Source organism: Zerene cesonia, chromosome 18, assembly GCF_012273895.1.
Source record: "Zerene cesonia ecotype Mississippi chromosome 18, Zerene_cesonia_1.1, whole genome shotgun sequence".
Taxonomy (NCBI): domain Eukaryota; kingdom Metazoa; phylum Arthropoda; class Insecta; order Lepidoptera; family Pieridae; genus Zerene; species Zerene cesonia.
Window position 1 is genome coordinate 1,102,480 of NC_052119.1, and position 27,639 is coordinate 1,130,118.

The window sequence follows — 27,639 nt, forward strand, 5'->3', positions numbered from 1 at the left end:
ATATATATATATATATATATACAAGAATTGCTCGTTTAAAGGTATAAGATATGGATATGGATTATGAGAACTTTGATCACCTGGCTAATGATGTAATTCAGAGATAATTTCCTTAGTCCATTTATAATTAAAAACTTCTATGTAATTACACTTACATTGTAATATAATTAAGCAAAAGTATAAGACAATATTTGTTCCTAGGGCACAGGCCTCCTATGAGGGTTCAGTTCCAAGTGGCCCAATGCGTTTTCTCGCGATGTTTTCCTTGATTGATGTGTAGTTGTGATGAGTATATGCGTATAAATTGAAGCTTGAAACCGCTCTTGAACCCCCGACATTTCGATTGAAGTCCGAGGTCCTTGCCAACCACTGAGCCAACTATGTTCACAATTTAATTTTAACACATTTTATATTGAGCCACGTAATTTACTTAGAATGTATACTACCTACTTACCTGACCATGATGTATGCAGGTTGATATCTTAACATGTTATTAATGTCCTTTATTTAATAACGGAATGTCATGTTTTTTATTTTGATAACCGAAATATTAAAACCAAATGAACCTGGTGTAGTGAAAGTGGTTTTAATGTAGCTTTCCTCATGATGGTATTATAAAATAAAGAATTTTACTTCATCCATTCCACGGTCCCAAAGTGAGCTTTGAATTTCTTATTTAATAGACTTTAAGAAGGAAATATTAAATCGAAGCTGTTATAAAAACTTTACAAGAAATCTTTGACATTATTTAACCTTTCAGATTTTAGTATTGTAGCAATGTTCAAGGTAATGCTTACAAGTGCTCGGACATTTTATATTATCGAAGGTAAACTAAATGTGTTAATTGTTCATTAAGTATATTTCGATTAAGTATCCTCTTACCCAATACCTTGATATATTTAATAATATGTTATATATTTTTTGTGTGAGTATCTTATATTCTTGGGCTTATAAAAATAAATCCAAGAATATTCGCCTTCGATACTATTTGTGCCCCGCGGTTTCACTCACATTGTATATGATGTTATACAGCCTTTAGATTTTCTCCATAAAAATACTATCTAACACTGAAGGAATTTTTCAAATCGGACCAGTGTTCCTAAGATTAGCGCGTTCAATCAAATAAATAAACTCTTCATCTTTATATTACTATTAGATTGATAGAATAGATGAGATGATAATGATAGATAGATTGATATAATAGTCTCATAACAATATAACATTTGTATTAAAAACCAATTCCATCACATAACGTAAAGAACGTGAGCCATACATAAGTAAGAATTTGGGAAAAATCAATAATTTGAGCACCTCCTCCCAAACCTGTATTAAGTATAAGAATTTCTGAATCCTTACAGAAAATGATTGATATTTAGAAGATTATATTGTGTATGTTTAAATTATAAAAAGTTGTTAAGAGTGCGCGAAGTAAAGAAAGAAAGAAAAAAACATTTTAATTTTTAGTTTTATAGCATTCAAAATTTCTCAAGAAAAAAACATTTATTCAGCTCCACATGAAAAAACAATACAATTAATACACAAAACACAATGAAATAAAGAAAACTTAAGGAGACATAAATTGAAGTAGAGGTAGAATAAATAAATGAACAGTAAGTAGAATACTGAGTGTGGGAGTCGAGCACGCATCGGCATGAATAGGACCAACTCGCACCTGGGAAGGTACCCCATAGAAGATTCGCATGATATAGTAGCGTGTAAATGCGATTTCTTCGGTGAGTGGCGGAGCCGGGGGTCCATATCCTTCTCCTCATTATTTCCAGTCTATTCCTTTATACCATCGTCTTCTTTCCTTGTCTTTATCATTTACACCTTAAAAGCGGGCAATGCATTTTCAAAGACCCTATTTCAGCAAATGTTCATAGGCGGTAGTATTCGCTTACCATCAGGCTTCATAAAAAACGTTTTATAGCACGCTGAGGCAACTTGTTAGTCATAACCAAATGGCATGTTAGCTATAACCAAATGAATTCAAAGACAAGTGAATGATTGCGTCTATGCCTAACAATAGATACACGATCGGGGTTCAAATGTTAACGTTAGCAACGTTGTGGTCTAGATATTGTAATACGTGTATTGTTCTGTAGGCTAGATTGCTTGTTTATTACTCCACATGACCGTATAGATTTCATTTCGTTAGTATCGGTACGCGAGCAGAAATTTAGTGCGATGTTATGGACCTTCGGACCTAGATTCTGAACCTAGACAAAAAATATAGCCTAAAGGTTGTCTGACATAAATAATAACTTATTATTTATGAGGGTTCGTTTAGAGTTCAAGTTCAAAACGCGTTTTATTTATTATATTGCTTGAAAAAATCTTACTAAATTTACTAAATGCTAATGTTTTAAAACCCGACGTTTCTAACAAGGTTATGGATCTGTATGAAATTTGGTACAGAGATAAATTATAGTCTTGTTTGACATGGGTTACTTTTACTCGGGTAACTACTACTACTAAGCGAGTGTCGAGTGATTTCAGCTAGTATTACATAATTAAAATAAACCTACACTGATTTAAACCTAGGCTACAACTGGCAAGCTGAGGAGCTAGATGCCTCCGAATTCGATACGGGTTGAATAATATTGTGAATCAATCACTATTTAAATCCTTACCTAAGCCTTACAAAATTGTGATACACTCACATAATTTACTTCAAGAACTAACCTAACTGCTAAATTCGCTGTGCAGATCTTGTAGTGGGTAAGATCAATAAAAGAATGTATAAAATAATTCCTTTTATGTAAATGTATTCACGTAATATTACCAATGGCCTGCTTAATAATTCTGACCGCATCATATCGTGCCATTAAAATTTATCGGTGAAACTCAAGTGATTTAAGTTTAACGCTCAAATTGATGGAAATTTAAAACAGTCTTCATTATTAAATGACTTTTGTTATATTTCGTGTTCAACTCTTTGCAAGCTTTTTAATTAAACGTAGAAAAGAATACCTGAAAAAAAAAAAAATTAAACACTTGCTGTAACACGCGGCTACGCTCTCGTGGTAGTCGGATAAAGTGTATGCCATTAATTATTATGTTCTACCTCTAAGCAAATAGCAGTTCTGGATTTACAACATATATTAGAATAGTATATCTTAAAACTAACGTTGGGAAACAGTACTTGTTTGATACTATTCATTTTGGTTTGAATTATCAAATATATTACATATTTTTTTTTACTTCTAGAACCTAACCATATATGGTTAGATTTCATTTGATATCAATGGCTATTATATTTAACTAGAATTGTTCGTTTCTATATAACCCCAATAAAAAGCAACATAATCCATCAGAAAGGAGATACTACGAGTAGGTACATCGATCGATGTTGTTAAAAAGTTGAACGTCAATAAACTGACCTGTTTTATATTTCAACCCCATAAGCGCAGCGTATGAATAGGCTAAGGGTAAATAGGGCGGTGCGAATGACCTATAAATGGTAGGGTTATAGTGCACGCAGTTTGGAGTGCTACTCTGATTGACTATTGTCTACGAGTCATTTAAATACAGTTTGCACGTATTAAATATGAAAATTGAAGATTAAAGATTTGTTTCTTTTTTATAATGAATGGTTTTTAGATTTCATAAATGACCCTAAATATTATTTGAACAGAAAACCACGTTATTCTTGCGTTATATGTGCTTTATATTTCAATACGGGTAGAATGAGGAAGTGTCTCTAGTTATCTACATGATTTTCAGCATATTATAAGCGTTCTGGCTTGATGTTAGGAAGGCTAATTATTCAAAAGTCAAGATGAAGCATATAAGGCGAATTGCCTACTTGAATAATGATTGAAGTCGATGTAACAATGTGAAATGCATTTTTCCCATATCCCACCGATCACATGAATGTTTTTCCTTTTCCCTCTCATAAAAATAATGGTAGCTGGAAGGAATATGTACAGAAGAATCCTCTTAAATGATTATATAATAGTCATAAGAATATCGTTCAGCAATTTCCACGAATTAAACAAAAACAATCTGTCTATGGCTGGTTGGAATGCTACACAATGGATTTCAAGTGAAAACTTTGATTGACTAACTATTGTCTATAACGTGCATAATCATTAAACGAAAATGTGTGAACTATATCGTAAACAATAAATCGCAACATTTCTAATCAAACTCATACGAAGCGTCGTAACCGTAATAATTACTTTAATTTTTTCTCCGAAAAGAGCCTTCAGAGAGCAGACGTAGTCGTTTGGGTCAATTAGTATTTAATGAAGTTAAATGTGAATTGTGATGTCTATGTGTCTTAAAAAGCAATATCGTTTTTACTACCAGTATTTAACTTGTCCCAAGATATTATATTGGAAAGGATTTGATGAATGCAAAGGTCTGGAACGATGGCTAGGGTTTAGATGCTTTCAGATTAAACCATCACTTTGATTTCCGGTGACTTTATATACATGAAGTGGAAATATTATGTTCCTTATAAAACTCGGGATATTTTAAAAATCTGTTATAGGAACTACTAGGTATCTCTACTAGGACTCTCAGCGCTGGGTCGCTCTGCTCGCAGAATCTAACTTTTAGGCGCACACTCCTTATAGTCGTAGTGTAAACCTTAGTAAGCTTTCAGACTGGACGAATAGTTTAATACATAAATAATTATATTCAAAAACATATCCATCATCATAAGTACGTGCTCTATTACAATGATGCAGCCCTTTAGAAATTTAGATTGTTGTATCCAGTATATTAATATGAATCTTGTCAAACTGTCGGTAAAACTTTAACAAGACGGGTTAGGGTCAGAGGATGGACGTATTCTTGTTATAAAGTACCTAGCTTAAAGAAGTTATATACTTCGTATATATCGACTTTCAACTCGATTACAATGGATGTTTTATGTTATAGGAAAGTTAAGTTATTTCAATTACCAATTGAAGTGAAAAACGCGTTTCATGAAACACAGACAGAGGGGAGGGCAGATTTTTAGAACGCTTTCGATGGTGTTTGATTTTTCCAAAATTTTAATGACATTGAACTCAAATAAAGTGATGCGAAATGTATAAAATAGATGTGAACCTTAGGCAGTAGTATAAAGTGTGTATGTAGGTTATCCTCAGGTGTTAGAATAATATATAGGCCAATTTATGTTTGAAAGATCCAGATCTCTAGTGACATTAGGCATCCAGCTGGTTATTTATTAAATCTAGTTAACTGGTTACATACTAAATTTGATTGTATCGCAAAGTCCTATCGACTAGCTAGATTTACTTGCGGCATTCTGACATGTTTAAATAATAGTTATCACACATGTAAAATGTTCAATATAACGCCATCTAACGGATTTTATAAATTTCACAGTGATTCAAAAACTCAAAGAGTATATTATAGATAGATCTTCCGATGAGAATATCATGTTTTGCTAGAGCAAAAAACCTTATAGTATTAGAGACGACAAGTAAGGATTATATGAGGAACTGTTCAAAACTTCGTTGTAACTTGAGTACAAGTATTGTGAGTTATACTTGAGAATTATGTAATATTTTTCTCATAAAGTTTTGGTAGGATGTAGGAGTATGGGTCGCGGATGAATTATAACCAGCTCCCGTGGCCCCTTCACTAATGCGGTTGTGGGGTTTTGGTCGGTAAAAATCCGACATAACTCTCTCTCTCTCTCTCGGCCCGACCCCGGGAGGTCGTTGTTATCTGGGTATCTATGCAAGATTTCCCCACTAAAAAAAAGGATGTGTGACTATGACATTTATGTTCATACCTCTATGTGATTATGATATTTTGATAGATAGAGGTTTGTTGCCTAAATTTGGTGGAACTAAGTAGTGATGGTATAGGAATTTCTCCAAAATTTTATCTTAAAAATATTCAACAAGATAACTATCAAATTACCTTTTGTTACAAGTTATACCTAAATTACAGTTGTTATGTCACCTCAGGGCACCATTTATGACCAAGGTTTACTTTGGTCCAGGTCATTCGGCTGCAGTAATGATATAACACTCAAAGTCAGATTGACCTACTTTTATCTGTAACAGAGGTTGAACTTTTTATCATGAAAGCAAAAGATTTAGTTCGATTTGTATATTTTTAGGTCGGCAATCTATTGGGTCAATATTTATTTTAAAGAAAAATATGATTTCATGGCACATGTCAATGTACATTCTTTTAGTAGAATTATTTTTGTGTCGTTTAAGCTCTAAATTCTTCCTTGTAATATATATTATAATTGATAGATTTATATCCTGAAAAAACCTGAACATACAAAACATCACCGTAAAAAGATGACAATGGAAGCCATTATTCTGTCAATACAGAAGAAAAAGTAAGGTAATTCATTACAATAAACTGACCATAAAAGTATACATAAACATTTAAATATAGGTTACTGAAAATATAAAAGTTACAGTGTTCTTATAGACCCCTGGATATAGTGTATGAGCGTTTTCCTCCTGTACAATTTTGCAAACACATCACGTCCTCGCAAAGGAAATAAGTTTTCCTGTGAAAAGGAGGTTGTTTATGTAAGGTACTATTGTGTCGGATATCTGAAAAGCCTATAGAGTATTATACTGGATTTGTTTAAAACTAGCATTGTGTTATTGTTTAGCGGTTCTTTTGTTTGATTTAACGTAAGTATTGTAAATTTAGAAATTAAAGAGTTTTTAAGCGTAATGGAGTCCGTCTCCCCGCGACTCCGCTTGCTGTAAAGTGTTCGAAACGTCGCCTCGGGTTGAATTATATAATGAACAAATCGCGTTTATAATTTCCATGTGTTAAAACTTATCCATCGTACGGTGTAATCGCAATTCACCTATCCCTAATTAAATTTATAGTGTCAGTTATAGCCCAGACCTCTTACAGAAGGCTAAAACTCCTTAAATTATTAAAAAACACGATTTGTGTGGAGAGTGTTGGGTCGAGATTGATTATGCGCCGTCGTCGGTAATTAATTTAGTGGTATCTGTTAATCTCGTTATAAAGTCTGTTTTATTTTCTACGAACATTCCGCCCGCAGCTATGCTTACGTGCACTTCGTGTTATCGCATGCAAATCTCGAACCCCCATTTCATTTCATTCAAACTTAGTTGTCGAGCGCCTCCTTGGTACAGTGGTAAACGCGTGAGCGTAGAACCGAGGGGTCCTGGGTTCGATTCCCGGTGGGGACAGTAAAAAAAAAATGTCTCGGTCTGGCAGGACACAGAAGGCTGATCACCTACTTTTCCATAGAGAAAATCGATCAGTAAAACAGATGTAAATCATCTGCCCCATACCCCAGTAGGGGACACGGGACTTCACTGTTTTTTTTAGTTGTCGAGGCGAAAAGTAGCTTATTCTCCACCGGTCTACCTTTTGTGGCACTAAAATCAGGTGTTTTAGTGTGAAAATGATTCAAATGCAAATTTACAATGTGCTAAAAGTACTATTGTATGTAGTTTGATTACTGCCTATAATATAGGTGTCAGCTGTAGCAGATGATATGAGATCCGTCCTATATCGTGCAGTGACACGTGCGTGTGGGTAATTACTTCGTCTGGATTAATTAGATATTATCCTATGAGGAGGATCATGTTTTAAATACTATTAAAGGTTACACCACTGGATGTTAGACTCACTGAAACGTTCCGCGATATTTCACAAATGGCTACCCCTCTATATTAAGCAAATTTTGTATATGCTAGGGTCAAGACAATTGTGTCATAGGGAAATTTTGCTGTATTTACTATGCAATCGTTACTGTAATAAACTGGATTTACAGATGTTAACAATTTTGTTAGTTACTTTAAAAAAATAATAACACAGCGCGCAGAAAGCTAGATAATTAAAAAAAGTTTTTCTTAGTTCTATCCGGGCTCGGACGGAGCGGGTGTGCTGCTTTTATAGGATATATATTAAAATCGTTTTAACGCTATTGATTTACTTTCAATTCAAATGACATCTCATCATAATCTACTCATTATCCGTCTTAATACAATCCAAAACAAAAGCGGACACGATTCTTAAATAACGCTAAACTCGCCTCGCATTGATTTATGCAAAGCCATCGCAAACAAACCTTATCCACCACTCCAATATTGCATCAAGTCGAGGATTTCGATACGGTGCCTTGATATCGATTCGCTTACACTCAAATGGATTTATGCATGTGAAATGAGGATCGCTTGTAGGTATACATACAGCTGCTGTTGACCGGGAGGTATTTGTTTGGGTTGGATAGGAAATGATTTCTATAGGATATGACAAATATATCAGATGCTAGTCTAAGGTTATTCATAATAAATGGTAATAAAATAATCGTTTTATCTGTTGGTGAAAGTGGAAGTTCTTAATTTGAAAGAATCGAATCTTAGTTTTACATAGTAAGTACGTTAGTTTTATTAGAAGTTGATGAAGTGGTATAATTCAGACGAGAATTGGCTCAGCGATATACTATTCCTTAGAAAATGCGATACAACGTAGGAGCACGCAATCAATTTTTTATAACTTAGTATGATGGGCGCCATCAAGTAGCCTCGTAGATAAAGTTGATGTTTAATCATTCGTCGCACGCATTTTTTCTTAACAGAATGATACTAACGCTTCTACGCTACATTCATGCAAAATGTCCTTTGTATATAATTATTTTCAGTGAATAAGGCACTCTGGTGGGAACTCGCTACATTATAAAATGAAACTAAATGGCAACAAAGATACAAGTGTCCTATCAAACAAAAAATTACGCCAATCAGTTGAGACCCCACGGAGGAACTAAATAAAAAAAAAATAGCGAGTTCCTTCCTACTCTTGAAAGAAACACTGCTGGCCAGAACTAGTGCAGAGTAAATCTATTTAAAATTCTTTAAAAAGTCGACAACTCGTTGTTGCGGAGGCTTTAGGGCGCTGCAGTCTTGAGTACTTAATAGTCTTATAGTATTAGCCTATATTTTTAATGCAGTTTAATTTATATAATCACTACTTTTTCTATAAGCAAAAATTGTGCCGTTCGTATAATAAATCTGCCTTTTCCTAATCGGCTTATGGTTGCGGTTTTAAGAAAAACATATGAATATTATTGGTGCTTTGTTTACAAGGGAATCTTAATATTTGATTCCAATTGACAGACAATACTGTTTTTGAAGAAGAGCATCCCTGATATTAATATTTATTATTCATAGTTATTGTCACCGTCGGTAGATCTTGTTTACTGTTTCCAATGATATCTACTTCTATGTTCAGAGGTTACGGTAACTCTGTTTTAATTCCACCAAAAATAGCCAAGAACCATTTCCTCACGGAGGTCGCACTTGAGTTTGAAGCTACAATGCCATAGACAAACATAATATATAAATATTTCAAATTATTGACAACCCTCTCGCGGTTGAAATATTTGAGCTATTTATCAATATACATTTTGAGCTGGAATATCTATTCTCTTGCTCTTCACTTAGTCAGATAATTATCATTTATACTGACGAATGAATTAATAAAATATCTTCTTGCCAGGTAATACTCGAACATCCAATAATAATCAGCATTTTTAGTGAACTATTGACGAAAACTTGTGCCAGTGTGTGTGCACAAACACACGGCTTGTGCATATTTTTTGTCGTGAGTTTCTACCTGTTCCGTTGATATTGAAATTTTTTATTGATGATGTATGTTGCAATGTGGTAGGATGTAATGATATTCTAGTATTATTATTTCAGTAACTCGTGTCTGTGGATAGGGCTTTAGAAATACAAAGTTTTTAATTTGTAATTACCTGATATCACCTTAAGATTACGATATCGTAACTGTTATTGTATATTTTAATAACAATAACTGTTGTTTAATTTAAAATAATTGTATAAGTGAAGTTATGTTTGTATTACAAACAGACGTTTTAAGCAAACCTAACGGTTTATTTAAATGTTCATTACTTGAACTTACACTAGTAATATATTTAATGTTGCTTTTATTACCATTAATCTGACAAATGTTTTTAGTACAAATGCTGTATTTTAACTTTGGGAGCATTAATCTACTGACATTTTTGATAATCCCTTAAATTTTAGCGTTACTTTTACAAGATCTTATAAAATTCAAGGCAATGTGACTTAAGTATTGTTTACTTGTCACGTTTCAAGGCGAATGAGTACCTTTTTAATGGACAATTCGCATTTTATCGACTGAAACGTAAGAGCAGTGTCAATAGCAATGTTACGTCATTCTGTTGTCAAATCATGTGTCTAAAAGCATTATATCACAAAGACAATTTAATATGGGTGACCTTTGAGTACAGTATTTAGTAAGTAATTAACTAATAACATGGAATGTTGTTCTTGGCTTCGATAATTATGAGTGGGTAAATTATGATCTATGAATAGGTAGGGCGGCTGGTAGAAAATGTTATATGAAAGGTATGCAATCGATTTATATTGAAATTTGTTATAATATTTGTTAAGGGCTAATGATAAAGATATTCACGCGCCTTGGAACGCGGTAAGGATTTATTTTCTTTATTTATTTATCTATTCTTCATTGTATACTCAAACAGTACAAGATATATCATAATAATTGTAACAAAGGATTTTGTATACAATTGGCGGCCTTATGGCTATAAGCGATTTCTTCCAGGCAACCGAGGATTTAGTCGGTTAGAATCCGATAAAACCCACACGCCTCTCCCGGGAGCCATGGGTATTTTATGAAAGATTTCTCCATTAAAAAAAAAAACATGAAATGTAAACGGTTAGGAAATTAGGAAATTTTCTAAGCGTCTCTTTCTGTGTTGAATTTTTATGTGCCACTGTTCACATGTTTGTGTTGCACGCTGTGAAGTGCTGCTATGTGATAGAAATGATCGCAGAAGAAGCTGAAATTTGCTGTCAATATTCCTTTGTAAGAAACCGTAGCAGACATTAAATCTTTCATTCTTTCATTAAATCTCACATTTATAATAGCGGGTAACTCAATGATTAATTTCCATAATACATTCTTCGTGTAATTTCGTTGGTATGAGAATACAATAATTTTGATAACGATCCATAAAGTACGCGATAGGAATTTAAAATGTAAATGAAGCTCTTAAGGTGTTTGATAAACTTCGGTTGGAGTCACATTGCGTGCTCGTGTAAAATTAAAAAAATTGATATTCGAGAAATAAAAAATTTCGTATACCTAAGAATATCGAAATATTATATTTTCAATTGTTTTAATTATTGCCTTAAAAATATAAATGATTAGATCATGTAAGTAGTATATATAGCTTTGTTTACATTACTTAAAATGTAATCACACCTTATGTCTTGTCACCTTTTTCTACTACCTCAATAATATAAATACAGCAATACGTTTACACGAACACAGACCTTAGTTACAACTATTTGTAAAATGAGAAATATGCAAATCGTACACGAGTCCCGTGCTTCTGGATTTTTCGTAACTAAATTAAAAGAAGAATCTTTGTGTCCTTCCATTTGAATATTACAAAGTGAAACAATGTTTTACGCTGATCATTCTTGCATGTTTGTAATCCACGTTGATTAAACCGCGTCACACGGCTGCTGAACTCTCTCTGTAATTAATTTAATAGTGAGGTATTCATAACGTACCAACGTTAATTAATTGTTCATAACGCTGATTGACACGTCCGGTGTCGTGGAAATGTGTGCAGCGAGTGAGCGCCGAGCGGTTGGGCGTTCGATTTTTTAAAATTCGTATCTGATTTTGATCGTTTTTTTTTATTGATTTCGATTATGAGGTTTCGAATTAATGGATGTGAGTATAAGTCTTTGAATAATTTAATTAGTTTGTTTTACACCGCTAAATTTGAGCACCTTTAATTCGCATTACAACAAAATGTTATGACTTTCATAAGCTGTTTTGGAAGAAAACTTTTATTTAAAAGTTAAAAGTATTGAAACCGATATACGTTTTGATATTAGTAAAACCTTACTTAATTTAGAGCCTCGATTTTAATTTGTATAGGTAAATAGAATGATGGTCAAGTGAATATATACCTTGTCTCAAACTCGTAAGTCGCAGAGTCACGTGAAGAAAAACAACAATATAGAGCTCTTTGTTGAGTATTGTTTCAAGTTGAAATTGCTGAGTGGCTTTAAAGATTTTGCGGGTGTTATTGTGCTCTATCGAAGCTCTTTTATGGCCGAGAGGCTTTCGGTTCTCTTAGGAAAATATGGTAGCGCTACGAGAATGTTAATTGTAGAAGCGTAGTTTCGAGGGAAAGTGAGATTTTTCATTAAGATATTTTTTTTATCTTAGTTGACACTGATTTCCTCTTCGCTGTAGCAGCTATTTTGTATAGCTGTCCTATTGTCATTGTTAATGTTCGGCGGGTCGTCTGAAAATTTGCTAAACTGTAAAGTTATTTTACATCACCGGTGCCTATTATGATAAAGGTTCAAAAGTTCATGTTACTCCTCGGACATTTTTGGGCTGTGTTATTTAAATATACAAGGTATTGTTCGGTTATTCTCTACAGTCTATTCGATTCAAATAACAAGATCCCAATATGAATAAATTTGAATGTGAACTAATCTGTTCTATGTACCAGAGAACTTGCATTTTTCCCTAATGACTATCTACTTACAGTAGACATTTTCAGCGTGCGCATTAAAAGCTGATGGTTATATCTAGTAGAGTAATATCCTAGCCTAATGACGTCCTCCATTTATTCCTTTTATAAGGAGCAGGAGGATGAAGGCTAGATGGCTGGAAAAAAGTTGATTGTCTGACGATGCGTCTATAAGATGTTAATGAGCTTTTTCTTTCTGACAGCGAAGATCGATGTAATTTGATAGGCACTTTATTTTGTTTTGTAAGCTTGTTAGAAAAATGCAATGCGAATAAAAAAAGCATTGCTGTTTCAGTGCAATTTATATTAGGTTTTGGTGAAGGTGTTTGTTTCCTTAAATTATAATGTATGAAACTAGAGAGTTTCGTAGAGAATTCTTTTGCGATAATTTTCGCAGAATTTTTGAATATATATGTATGTTTATCTTACTTAAGAATTTACTACTCCTACTTTATTACTTCTCTACCTTAGAATTCACAAATAGCAAGTAAATATAGCCCCTATTTCCAGGTATATACAGCCCTCTTCAAGCCGCTCCGCGTGTCCCGGCGGCAGTTCCGGCGCGTGTTGATGTGCATGCGCAACGTGCGACACCTGAAGTGCCACGAGCTGTACGCGCACGAGAAGGTCACGAAGGTGGACAGCCTGTCGCTGGTGCTGTCTGGCAAGTGAGTGTTCGAGAAGCTTCTAGTGTAATTGTTCTTGAGGAGGCGTGGTTAGCCTTGCAGAACGTGTGGTGTATAACTGTGCTAGAAGACAGCCTGTCGCTGGTTTTGTCTGGTGTGTGTTTTGGAAGATTCTGGGGCTCCCAATTTTGGACAGGATTTTGAGTTTTTTTTCTAAACGGAGGGGTTCGAGACGTGTGTGCTATTACATAACTTTATAAAGGCAATTGACACCACACCTACTTCATAACATAACAACCAGTTTGTGTTCAAGGGGCTGGATAAAGGAAAGAGAGCATTCTAGTTTGTAAAGTACTGGGGATATTCTTTACTGCTAACGCTAGAATTGCAATAGTATGTAAACGAGAATTAGCAAGTATTTTGATGAGAAGTGGTGAGCTAATTGGTATCATTAGAGGCTTATTAGTAAATTTCCAATTCAACAATGTTATTCTTAACAGTTTTACCATCAATATAGTTATGAATGGTTATTAATCATGTACGAAAATAGCAGAATGTCAATGCGTTAAATTCAAATATAAATTATGGCGATTTAGTATGTTGCACGCAAGTGACGGTAATCGGCCAATAAATCTAATTATGCACACATTTGCAGAGTTAAGGCTATGACATCATCTCGCTGCGCGTGAGTCGTGTGCGACCTAACAATGAACGAAATTACTCTTTCGATGTTTTAGGGTTCCGTACTGTGAAAATATCGAACATTACTTATTTCTCAGTATTTCATAATGCAAGTGAACACAATAAAAAAGACAAAATTTGATGAATTGTTTTTAAGTCATTTCTCATAATAAAACATACGTAGTGTTACGACGATTTGCATTGTCCGAGATGCTGCATTACATTCATAATTAATATTTACTTAATGACTGTACATACAGTAAGAAATCAATCAATTCCGTGTTATCTTAAATGCAGTCTTAACGAGTTCCAAAACAATGAATCACAGTCTCCAATCGTTAAATATATTACTCTCACATTGGTGTTATTAAACCTATTTGCGATGGTTCGCACTCCAGATGTGCTTCTCAGAATCGTTCTCTCGACACACGCGTGAGTCATACACTAAACTTCCAAACAGGGTTCGAAATAACTGTAATCCTAGCTGTGCTATAAGTGACTTGATGAGATTAAATTAGGTTAGTTTAAAACAGTTACTATATACGTTAATATTTTTTTTTCCAGCTACGTTCACCAATATCAAATTTCGTTCAAAATTTTCTTGATACGTGACAATAAAATAAAATAAAATAAAAATAAAACTGGTTAGTAATGTTTTTGTTATTAAGTATCTTCGGTTAGCTGCCACATCAAAAACGTCCCAGATGATAAGTTGACTTTGCACCAACTATAGGCCATTTTTAATGATCCCTAAATATCAACAATATTCCGGATAGCATGAAGAACTAGAATAATTACACTTTTTTACAAGAACGTAAAGTTTTAAGAACTGCTACGTTATAATAACTTAAAGAAAACCCATGCAAACAAATGTCGAATTCAAAATGTGATTAAAGATAGGCCGACACGGCCAGTAAACATTGACTCCGCATAGAGCGCATTTGATACAAACACTCCGGTGTAATCTGCGCTGAACTTGACACTATCTACCTGACACGTGGTGTCGTGATACAATGAACCGCAAGATAGTGGCTTTTGCGTATCACCTATTTGTTCGCTGGAAAAAAAGCTACGTAAATGGTTGTATTTTGCTGCTCTATTTTTTTTTTATGTGATAGAGTAGGCAAGCGAGCAGACGGGTCACCTGATGTTAAATGCTCCACGTCGCCCAGTTACACCCACAGTACCAGGGGTATGGTGTGTGTGTTGCCGGCCTTTAAGAAAGGAGTAAGCTCTTTTCTTGAAGGTCTAGAAAGTTCTGGAAATTTTTTGCCGGGGTACTTGAGGTTCCAAATTGTTATTGTTGTAAGGATGTTTAATCATCGTTCACGCATAAATAGAAACGTTTTGTCTCTTTTCCAAATATAATAACAAAGAAAATAATTCAATAGCTACAGCTCCCAACTTTTCTGTGAGGAAAATGGCTTGAAAAGTAAGTTTTATAAGAATTGTTTACTAAATTAAGTTGGAAGTGAATTTTTTTACGTCTGCAATAGAGCTGGTGGGCCGCCTGATGGTAAGCTCTACCACCGCCCATGAACATTTGGAGAGGCATCAGATCGATTGCAGACCTAACGCCTCTACAAATAGACTGCCGACTATAAGTTGAAAAGAGATTAAGAAAGGATTGACGAGAGGAAAAAGAAAAGGACTGGGAAGTGTAAGGAAAAGCAGTACTATTTCACGCCGGTCTTGTGTGGGCGTGTGGTACTTTCCTGAAGTTTAAAGTAAATGGAGGATACAAAAAAATCCTTAGTACTTACACTGTTACTAATGTTATAAATGCGAAACTGTGTTTGTTAGTCTTTCTTTCACGTCGCAACGGAGCGATTTTGCGAAATGAATTTTGGGTCTGAAGATAATTTGGAGGTTAGGGCACTCTCTATATCAATATCACAATATTTAGGGCCCATTATATCGCGGTGAAATGTCTTAGTCCCATAGGGATGTTATTTGATTGCGCAAAGGAATCAGCGGGCGAAAAGTTAGTAGGTACAAAAAAGATATAATAGAATAGAATAGAACAGAATACATTAGAATAGGGGTATCTCATAGCGTTCAATTATGGGTAAAATCAACATTAATATAGAATCATAAAGCCTTATCGTTCTGTAGAAATTCAATGGGTTTATTTAAGCAATAAAATGCATAATAAATGAAGAATTGAACAATCAACTCTATAAAGTCTGCTGGCGACGGGTTATCAAAGTGAATTTAATTACTGCCTCGTAATTACTTTGGTAATTAGATTTAACGCGAGCTCACAGTGTCGCTATTCAACGATTGAATCGTGCCCGCGCTGTACAGAATCCTACATTGTCTCTATTTGTTATATTTGCTTACAAACTGAATCTAGTCGCGGTGTACACACACCGGTTGTATTTTGGATTTTTGGCTTACAAATCCCTTAGATAGTTGCAAAAGCACCTTGGATAGCAACCAAACGAGAGAAAATTTTAAATGTTTTAGCTCTAAAATGTTTAAGTTATAATTTAACGTAATTTTAGGAATGATTTTATTGTTCGTACATTTTTACGAACTTACTTCGACTAAAGAAGATATTTTGATATTATATTGATGACGAAATTTTTATGAATTATAACTGAGATGTTAATCATCCAAGAAATGAATTTGATTGTCGTCCTGAACTAGAATAGTTTCCTTTTTTAATAACAAAAATACAAAATTCGTCACGTACAAAATTGAAACAGATTCGAGATAAGTTCGTTTCGCGAAGACGGTAACTCGGATCGGCAGTTGCCAAAATCGGAACTCGTTAACTGGATATTTATGAAAAGTTTATGCAGTACAGATGCCGCGCGAATTGCCGCATCGAAAGTTACCTCATCGTTGACCTTTGATATATTTGTGAATAAAAAATAAAGTCGACGCAATCGATATGTTTATGAATCGCTATTGAGACTTTGAAGTGCGAAGATAATGTTATGAACGTTTCAAACAATATGTGTTTCTTATGTATATATAGGATAGGCTAAAAGAATTGAAAATAAAAATTCGTTAAAATAAGGCTTAAAGCCCTACAAATGCCATTTACCTACTTGATATTGCCCTGTGTTGGTTTTAGATTGAAAAGCACTGTACGTAAAATTACATCTAGCTTGTTTTTTTTTCATTAATTTATTTTTAGTTAATAATCGGCACAAATTTTCTAGCAATTCCAGTTATGAAGTGATTCGTTCTTGTGATCCCATATATAAGGTAGATAGTTTTATATTGTTTGTCGCTACATTGTAACACTGATGCTAGGAAATGAGTTATGCATATGACATAGCGGCTTGCTTCAGGAATATCGTTTGCCGGTTTATTTGGACAGTATCGTCTGGGGATCAGGTCAGGGTAGCGCAAACATTTGGAGAGATCTGCTTCAGTTGCGGTTTATTTCGCAATGTCTCATTTGCGCGCGTTGTTTATTATTGTGGGGTATTGTTTGACTTTTATCTCTATTTAGGCTAACGCCTTTTTGTACTGTGATTATTCTTCTTAGTTTAATATATATGTGCGATCGAGACGGTAAATAATTTCGAATTTCTTTTTTTAAATTAATTTTGTTATTATATGGCTTGATGTTAAAAATTTTATTCAGATCAGATGAAAATATAAATGTCGCTATTATATATTGTGTGTACCAATCAAGTTTGCATTTTGGAATTAGCTTTATCATTTGAAATACTTTAGTTTCTGCTTATATCCAATGATGCTGCGAAAAAACCCGGTCATCTGATACCATGGGTATGAAAGGGAACCATTTAATTATACTTCTACCAATATAAAAGTCTTATCCTACTAATATAAATGCGAAAGTTTGTAAGTATGTGTGTGTGTGTTTATTGCTCTTTCACGAAAAAACTACTGAACCGATTTCATGAAATTTGGTACGTAGACAGCTGGACAACTGAATTAACACAAAGGCTACTTTTTATCCCGATATTCATACGTGATACGTACTTACGCGGGTGAAACCCCGGGGCGCAGCTAGTTAAACATATCTCCAGTTATATATATGAAATCCCAGATAGCCATCCTCACGCGCGCCTCACACATGGAGTAAAATACAAGATCTACTTACGTGACACTCGTATAAGGACAGCTGTATACCGTAACGTGACATGTCTGCCGATGTGGGATTGATAACGGAGTTATCACGGGACCAGTTCCCACTATCCATTGTACACTATTGATTGAAACTTTCCCGTGAGACCTGTATAATGGGCTAATTATTTGCCGTTGTATTGATGAGGTTATCTGAAATGAGTATGCATTTAAGAGCCTTGTGCAAAGTCTATAGCAAATTAAGAAACGCCGCGGACGTCTGTTTGTTTGTATAAAAGCAAATTGTGGTGTTTAATTTGAGTAATGGAGTCTTAAAAAACATTTTATAATTTTGCGCGCGAAATATTGAACAGTATTTATTTATTTCATGAAAAACTCTTTATATAATTTAGACGTATAATTAACACTCTCTTAATAGCTTCACCTATATGTTTGTATATGTCCGATTCCTTTAGACTCGAAACTTTGCACACTTATCAAGGATCGGTGACAATACAACTATTTAAGAAGTTTATATGTTTATCTTGATTAGGACCGCCAGCATTAAATAATTTGCTTTCTTTTTGAGTCAGAATTTTTCAGATGTGAGAAATGTTATACTTTCCTATTTACAACAAGAACAAGAAATCGTGTAACAGGTAGGTACCCGTGTCGTATTAGATTGTCTAGTTTTTATTATTATTGGATAGTTATTAATGGTCGAAATCTCGCTAATACCAAATTGGAGTGGAAAGTAGATACCGTCGCAACATAAAAGTTAGTGCTAGACGTTTACGAGCGAATCGAGATTGCTCGGGGCCTGGACTTTAAACGTTTTGTGTGGATGGAACTTGCCATGTTTATAGGAATTTGTTGCGTAATTTTGGGGAAAATTTAAGAATTGGAGTGTACAGAAAATGTTTAAAAATGAAAAGCTTTTAAGAGACTATTTTTTTGTAAATCGATTAAAAATAAATACTACTTATACTGCAAAAAATTCCATTGGCGTGGAGTTTAATTGGAAATATAAACCGATCGAATTACATTTGAAACGTTACATTATACCCTCTGTTCGCGGAAAAGGGCCTGGAGGAATCCTTAGAAATTGCTGATTACTTAATTGAATATAACCCTTTGATTGTGGAAAGTAGTAAAAACACCTGATACAACGTTAATTTGTTGTTTTATAGTATTGTTTGTTTGTTGAACTTCATAGTTTTATTGTCTCCAACAATGTGTTTTTCATACATACTATATAACTGAACAGTTTCTGATGAAATTTGGTTTGTAAATATAGATTATACAGGTATTTACACGTGTACGCTACTTTCCAGTGTCAATTTATGTCCCCACATAAGCGAATCCGCGGGATTATACTAGCGATCACGAATTATTATCGTTTGATCAATGTTATTCTTAATAGGATCTTAATAAAAAAAGAATTTGATAAAAGAAATGAAAAAGTCTGCTCGGCGCAGGTAGTGCCTGTTTCCTGTGCCGAGAAATCTGGTTCCTTCCTCCGACATTAGATCATCGGGAAGTATGTATAATATCTATATAGTATAAAATGGATAAAATTGCTTATACAAGTACTTTATGTGAGGAATTTTGCCACAGAAAAGAAATATATAATCATTAAAAAAAAACATATATATAGAGATATAGGTAGAGTCCTAACGCGTGAAGTTAAAAATTTGAAAAGTCAATATTTTTTTCATTCGATAGTCTATTGAATGAAGAGTGTTGAAAAATTAAGCAATTCTTAAACATTAATCATGCTATGAAAATAAGAGAAAGTATTAAATCTTTGAATAGGAATATAATAAATGTATATAACACTTCTCCAACTGCAAAGCACACAATACTTATTATTCGGTCTTTAAGTGTGATTTATAAACTGTCCTAGGTGTAAACTTAGAACTGGATAGTGCAGTAAATGGTGTGATCAATCTTAAGTGCTCGCAAAGACGCCGTGTCAAGAAAATAAACGTAAGATGTTAGTGTAAAATTACATATATATATATTCCTCAGGAATCTCTGCATATGATTAAATAGAGTTCATTCAGTAAATTTTGTTTAGCGTTTCATTGCAATCTTATCAAAACTTTTCTCGAGATATCCATTATCTTCCTTATTACCGGAGAGCCAGTAAATTACAGTAACGATATTAGACTAATGAGATATTGTCTCAGAAGGTTGCGGAGTTTCAATACTCATGCCATTATTTTAAAGTAGGTCTAGCTATCTCATTTTGAAGGGAGTTTTAAAGATAAGTAAAAAGTGTTTTGTCTGTGTTATAAAACACTGCTTTGAATAATAATCGTTATCAATATTTGTATTGAATTGCTTTCCTCACGTTCTTAATTATAGAATGTTAATAAAATAGGAATTTCTTAGCATATTCATAGACTTTAAGAAGACTTTAAACTATAAAGGTACCAGTTATCGTGGTTTTTTGTGAATGAAACGTTTCATTGAAATCAAAAGTCTTCATCGAAAGCGCATATCGTAAGTTGCACGTAGGTGTATTACGCAATCAGTCTTCTCCATTCCCACGCGGCCTTTAATCTTGTTTATTTGGTTTTGTAACTCGTATATAATCAGCTCTTCCTATTTTTTGGGTAAAGAGGTATAATTTGTATCATGCATAAATTATTATGATGGTATGATCTGGTACAGATACTGTGGCTTATAATTTTCTGAATAGACGTTGTTTGAGTGTAGTTGCTTATCTTATAGAAGCTAGTAATTGGTTTTGTAGTAAAATGATTAAATTCGATATGATTATGTATTTTATATAGCATGAAATACTGGTTTATACGTTTATTACGCACTAGCTGTCCGCCTTGGCTTCGCCCGTGGTACATATATAGCCTAAAGCCTTCCTCAATAAATGGGCTATCTAACACTGAAAGAATTTTTCAAATCGGACTAGTAGTTCCTGAGATTAGTGTATTCAAACAAACAAACTCTTCAGCTTTATAATATTAGTATAGATTTTAAATGTATTTTAGTGAGGATATTTATGTGACCTCATACTCAAGTAGTTCATATAAATATTATATTCTCCGACCATTCCGTTGGTCTCATTCCTTCTTGGAAGTTAAATTCTAAACGTTTGTTCGCTTTTCACACACATTGACTAGTACCAATATAGGATTTAAGATCTTTAAGATGTCCTTCATTAACGTCGAGTGTAAATATAGAATTAGAATCTTAACACATGAACCATAAGATTGCCTAGATCGTCGCATTCGGTCCCAATGATTCATAGCCACGATACGACTTATAAAGTGAAAATTATTGACCTATTGCAAAACTGAAGTGGTTGGCATTCATTTATGTATCTCTATATACGCACTCTCAAGGAATTGCTAGTAAATGAATCGTTGGATATGACGATATATGTGTGGTAATAGTCTGCCATTTCTCACTTGTCTAAGTAAGCTTGGTTGACTTGTGTTTCGTTGGTTATAGTTTGAGTATCGTTGCATCAAATTTTAATTTGTTTATAATGAATCCGAAGCATGGGATGTTTGTGTTAGATACAGTATAGAGATATATATGAGACTAGCTGCGCCCCGCGGTTTCACCCGCGTAAGTCCGTATCCCGTAGGAATATCGGGATAAAAAATAGATGTTGGCCGATTCTCAGACCTACCCAATATGCTTACCAAATTTCAGAGGAATCGGTCAAGCCGTTTCGGAGGAGTATGGCAACGAAAACTGTGACACGAGAATTTTATATATATAGATGAAGATGATAAGTATGTAATGCCATGTTGATATAGATAAACTATTTTGCCCAGTCACTGTAATCGCCTCATCAATTATTATCAAAATGAATATTAGAAAACATTTAAAAGTAAAGGGTCTTAGGTCTTGGTAGTTATTTAACTGTATGGTATTTCTTATGGTTTGTGCGTTCATTGTTCAATAAAAACTGCTTTTATTTTAAAATAAATAATGTCCCATACCGAAGTTCGAACAGATGAGTAAACCTTCCAGTCCGAGCGCTACAAACACGTCTATTATAAACCAAGTTAATAAGACCATATCCGAAGTCGGTTAAGCAACAGTCAGATGATGTATGTCCTTATTTGCGTACCTTGAATGAAGCGGACCCGCTGCGCGGTTCCCGTACTGGTTACCGCACCTCTCAACAAATCACGGTTCGATCGTGTTTGAATTATCTTACACCTGGCTTAGCAACGAGATATGAGATGGTTATACTTTTTGTTTATAGATTTATTCTACGAATGGAGCGTCATTTTTATATATTTCTTGTGACTTATTCGCACGCTCACGCTGCATTGATATGAAATGATTTTATTTGGTGTGTTTTGTCGTTATTAATGGTCGAGAAGATTTCAGTATCATTATGGTGTAAATTATTATAGTTACAGCTAAAAAGAACAATTTAATAGTGTTAAAGTATAGAAAAATTATGCTTTCGCCGTTCTGTAGCGAATCCTGCCTCATTATCGGTTTATTTTCCATTATTTAATTTTTTTAATATTTATAACCTATTCAATGGTATTAAACTGAATTATAAAACTAAGATTAACGATCACCATAACTTTTATTACTCTTTCAGTAGAAAACAGATTTTAATCGTAAAACTCTAAGTTTATTCTAAGTGTATATTTCTTCAGTAAATACTAAAGTCGAACCTTACAAATTCAAAAAAAAAATATGTATTAGTAATTATTAAATGTATTATTTTTTTAAAAAAAGGTACCACACCCACTAAATTTTTCCAATCAGCACAAAAAAAAAATCACGTCATTCGGTTGAAAAACCCCACGGAATTATAGAATAACGAAGCCAAAATAAAATAAAAACAGTTGATTGGAGAACCTCCTTCGCTTTTGAGACGTCGGTTGAAAAACAGCGCAGTCGACAACTTTTTATAGTATGTATTGATTCATTGCTAAAGTGTTACGTTCCGTTTTAGATCGGGCTAGTCAGTGACTTGGTATGTCCAGTCCTAGCTAATTGGTCCTCGTACATTGTATAAAAACTTCTAGTCTACATATGGTCTTGTTTACATTATGCTTTAAAGGAACTGTAAAGTTTAATCTGTATCAATGTTGTCTATAAACACCAGCTTCTTAGCTATGTGCTATTCAGACTACTCTCAATCTCTGTATTAAATATAATACAGATCCACTGCTCCCACTCACACATGTAGGTTTTTCACTAAACAACATAAACGAAAATAGTGTAAATACTAATACTTAGTAATCTACGAAAAAATACTCAGACAAACATACAATAATAAATCGTAAGTAAACATACGCAAGGATAATCATAACCTATGTGTGTGTAAAGAATCGATTAATAAAACAGATGTGGAATGTCTCATACTCAGTGAAAATATAGGAGAAATCTCTCGTAAGCGAGGGTATAAATTTGTAAAAAAGAACCCAGCGATCAAAACTAAAAGGATTGGGCTATATTTTTATTTAAGCAAAGAATTAACCGACGCAGTGCATGACGAATTCTGAATGTCGGACAAACTCGATCGCGCCGAGGTCGCAGACAGGCTCCGAGTTAATGGAATATGATGGAAAAGGGTCACCCTTTGACGTGAATTGATACTCGCCGAAACATATGGTGTACCAAGCACGTCTTTGGCGAGCCTTAAGATGGATATCGTGCGATTCGGAATTCTTTTCCTACATTATAGTGAATAAAATGGTTGAGGAAAAGGATTTCTTTTGAATATACCACAAAGCTATTTTTAGATAAAACTGAACACATAATTCATGCGATATCTAGTTGGTATACTGGACACGAAGTTGAGTGATATTTTTAAAAATTTATTCTATTTTGTTTAGCTCTTAGTCTAAAAATTGAACATAATATTTCCATTTATGTATATCTGATTATAACTTCTTTGATAAATACAAAAGTTATAGACATAGATAACATTTATTCCAGTGCAATGTACAACACAAATCACAGATTTGCAAATGATAATAAACACACGGTAGGTATCGCACGATAAGATAGAATGAGTGGTGGATGGTTCACCGAAAAAAGTTCTACCATAAATAACTCGGTACCGATTACCGTTAAAATGGGACTATAACGAAGTGTGGAAACTAAAACTTCAAAGCTCTTGTTTTATAATTTTTGAAAAAGATCTCCAAATTGAAACGATTCGTCTTGATAATAATTAGTTCGCTCACTTCAATCTCCATATAATCTATTAAACTTTGACCTTTCAAACTATGGGACGAATAGGAAAGGTTACGGAAATATCATATTTAGGGAAACTGGGGAACCTTTGATATTAATTTGCCTTTGTTTGAAAGTTTGTTAACCTTTTCTGTATAATTGGATCAAGATATATTCTTGAAATGAGAGGAATAATTTCGAAGCCGCACACTCATTCGTATAGATTTTTGATCTGTTTTATTTTATTACTAGCAAACTCGGCGAACTCCGTTTCGCCACCAGATGGCTTCGTTTTTCCCGCTTTTCTGTTGAAATTTTTCCGGAATTTTCTTTGCTATAAACCTCACGGAGCCCGAGACCTTTCCAACGAATGCAAAACCGTGGAAATCGGTTCGTGCGTTCTGGAGTTATAGCGTCAGGAAGGAAAACCCGACTTATTTTTATATAGTAGATTAGGTTTCGTTATTGTTAAAATAACGATGAATGTGCATGCGCCTTATCTCATACTAGCTGCGCCCCGCGGTTTCACCGCGCAAGCCCGTATTCCGTAGGAATATCGGGATAAAATATTGCCTATAGGTTATTCCAGATGTCCAGCTGTGTACGTACCAAATTTCATTGCAATCAGTTCAGTAGTTTTTGCGTGAAAGAGCAACAAACACACACACATCCTTACATCCTTTCGCATTTATAATATTAGTACGATTAGGATCTCGTAATATATCTCATACTCATATATTGGATCTGCAAAAATGATGTCCATAGAACTGTAGGTATAAACTATAATTTCAAATTTTTTACTCAAGATAGCATTTCGTTTTTCAGGTTGGTTGTATCTCAGAACCAGCGCGCCCTGCACATAGTGTTCCCACATCACTTCCTAGACTCGCCCGAATGGTTTGGCGTGTCCACGGATGAATATTTTCAGGTATTCCATTCTTTATTTATTATGTTCTATCTATCAAATTAAAAAGGGACCACTCGAAAGGCAGCTTTCAAATAAAAAAAGAATCATCAAAATCGGTTCACCCAGGAACCGGATAACAAAAAGCTTTGATACAAATTAATCTAAGCCATAACCAACGTATTATAAGCATGGATCTTTACCTAATTCAGTTCAATATTCGATGAGTAAGCAAAAAAGTCTTCACAACTTGAGAATCTTTAGGCTCCACAGTGTAAGAGCCAATTTGTTTGGGATATTGCTGAAATCATAGTCTGTGTTACCATGCAGTTCTAATCCAGAAACAATGTTATGCCAATGTCTTATGTAATAGAAAGTAGACGATCGACCATTAAATGTGTCACCGATACTATTGTGTGCAAATTATACGCTTAATTTGCTTTATCGATACTGTTATTGTTTCGTGTTACTTAATGAAGTTTCATACATTTTCATTTTTTTTTTTTTTGTAAATGTGCTGATTAGAAAGTCGTGGATTGTCTTTTCGATCCTCAGTGATTTTAAGTGAAGAAGTATTGTGCTGAGGTTTGATTCTATCGAAATATAAGTAAAGAATATTTGGATATCGAAAAAAAAATAGCGGAATAGAATATAGGTACATGTAACTACTAAATAAAGTGTATAAAAAAAAATTATCACTAAAAAAAGTTTACTACACCACGTGGCTTTATTGCATCGTGTCGAAATTCTGTTACCAATACTGAATTTATTTTATGTTCTTTATTAAAAAAAGCAGTGGTGGCTCAGTGGTGAGAACCTCGGACTTCAAAATCAAGAAGTCGGGATTCGAGACCGGACGAGCGTGCTGGAAATAAATTGATTTTTCAATTTATCTGCACATGTGGGTAACATCACCACTGCTTAAAACGGTGAAGGAAAACATCGTGAGGAAGCCGGCATGTACTAGAATCAAAAGTTAGGACATTATCCAATTAATAGTAAATAATAAATATATGTCAGATATGGCTTGTGCAAATGCGTTACACGACTTTAAGTGGTAAAGGATAAGAAAAGAATTGACCACGGGAATAAAGGAGTCCACTGGAACGAGCGAGGAAAAGCATACGGCCTCCGGCTTCTCCAGCTAATAACGCTATAGAATTTGGAGGGAAAGATGACGTCATGTCAGCTCTGCAACTTATTACGTCACAAATACTGAATAAATAAAAATATACCAATGTCCTTGCAGGTATCCATAATGGCGATGGAAGAATCGCGAGTTCTGGTGTGGCATCGCGATAAGTTAAAACTGTCAATCATGTCCGACGCATTCCTGCAAGCTGTCTTCGACCATATCCTGGGCAGGGATGTTGTTCACAAGTTGATGCAGGTAATTTGAGACTGCATATGTCTGTTATCGTTTATCATTGAAATTGTTGGCTAATTTTAGATTAAACTTTTATTGTTGATACTGTTTGGTGGTTCAAATCACACTACCGTTTTATTACGTTCAAACTAATACTACTAAATCAACCCCTTTTCATAGATTATTATTTTTATTATAGAGGAATAAATGTACTATATATGTAATACAAAAAATGGTCAAAAAGTTGGGAACAATAACGTGCAAATAAAATCCACCTTGTAATGAAAATAAATCGCATGAGTGGGTTATAAATTTAGTAAATGTGGTACAAAGTTGTAACCTAGTTCTCTCCGAGGCTGTGTTAAGGTCGCTTATTGATGTTTTATTAAACGGTAATAGCTAGTTACGGTTTGTATGTATGTCAAACAGTGTATCATTTTTGAGGAAATGATAAAGGATTTATAATGTGTATCCATAATAATCCTCTATCTAATTTCTCTCTGTTCTGGTTGTCTGGAAGAAATCGCTATATATAAGACAGCCCATTGTTTATATTGCAATTTTTATTAAGTTTTTTGAAGTTTTTGTTAAGAGCAATAAAGAATAAATAAATTAATAATCTATGAGTAACGTGTATGATATTTTTGTGTCAGTACATGAACTCCTCCGAAAGGGCTTGAACGATTTTTATGTTTTTTTTTATGTGTTTAATGGGTAGGTCTATCGATTTCTATTTGTTTTAAGTCACAGGCATACGTGCCACTTCGCTTTTATTTATGTTCCAAAAGTTTTTTTGTCTGTATCAAAATAGTGTCCTTAAATGTTGTTTATATTAGTTATTCATTTTGTTTTTCATGTGCGTACCAAAATATGTCTGTATCTCAGTTTATGTCCATTAAGTGTATAATAAATGGTTGATAAATGAGGAGTATGGTAAATAAAACACGCTTTAATAATATGATCGACTAGACTTGCTCACTTGCTCTTGAACAGAGTATACGCAAGGAAATTATTTTGTCGTATCCTAATCAGGATTATAAGACTAGCTTTTGCCCGTAGATTCGCTCGTGTTAAATTCAAAGTAGTTTAATAGATGTTATTATACATTAAACCTTCCTCTTGAATCACTCTTATCTTTTAAACATAACTCCATCAAAAACCGTTGTGTAGTTTTAAATATCTAAGCATACATACATATAACTATGTATATACTTAGTCTGGCCATAAATACTGTTACACTTAATTATAAAAAAATATTACATTTGAATTTCGAATC

General features: G+C 34.0%; 1 protein-coding gene across 2 annotated transcripts in view; it reads left to right on the top strand.

The window, feature by feature from the left end:
• The window catches only part of LOC119834114 (blood vessel epicardial substance), a 44,986-nt gene that overhangs the window by 9,489 nt on the left and 7,858 nt on the right, over positions 1 to 27,639 (top strand). For both annotated transcript variants that reach the window (XR_005287987.1, XM_038358403.1), the window contains exons 2-4: positions 13,061 to 13,218; positions 24,919 to 25,021; positions 26,247 to 26,387. Coding sequence is in view for 1 of the 2 variants with exons in the window: in XM_038358403.1 (XP_038214331.1) it covers positions 13,061 to 13,218; positions 24,919 to 25,021; positions 26,247 to 26,387 (402 nt within the window). In the remaining variant the exon portion in view is untranslated. The remainder of the gene's footprint in view (positions 1 to 13,060; positions 13,219 to 24,918; positions 25,022 to 26,246; positions 26,388 to 27,639) is intronic.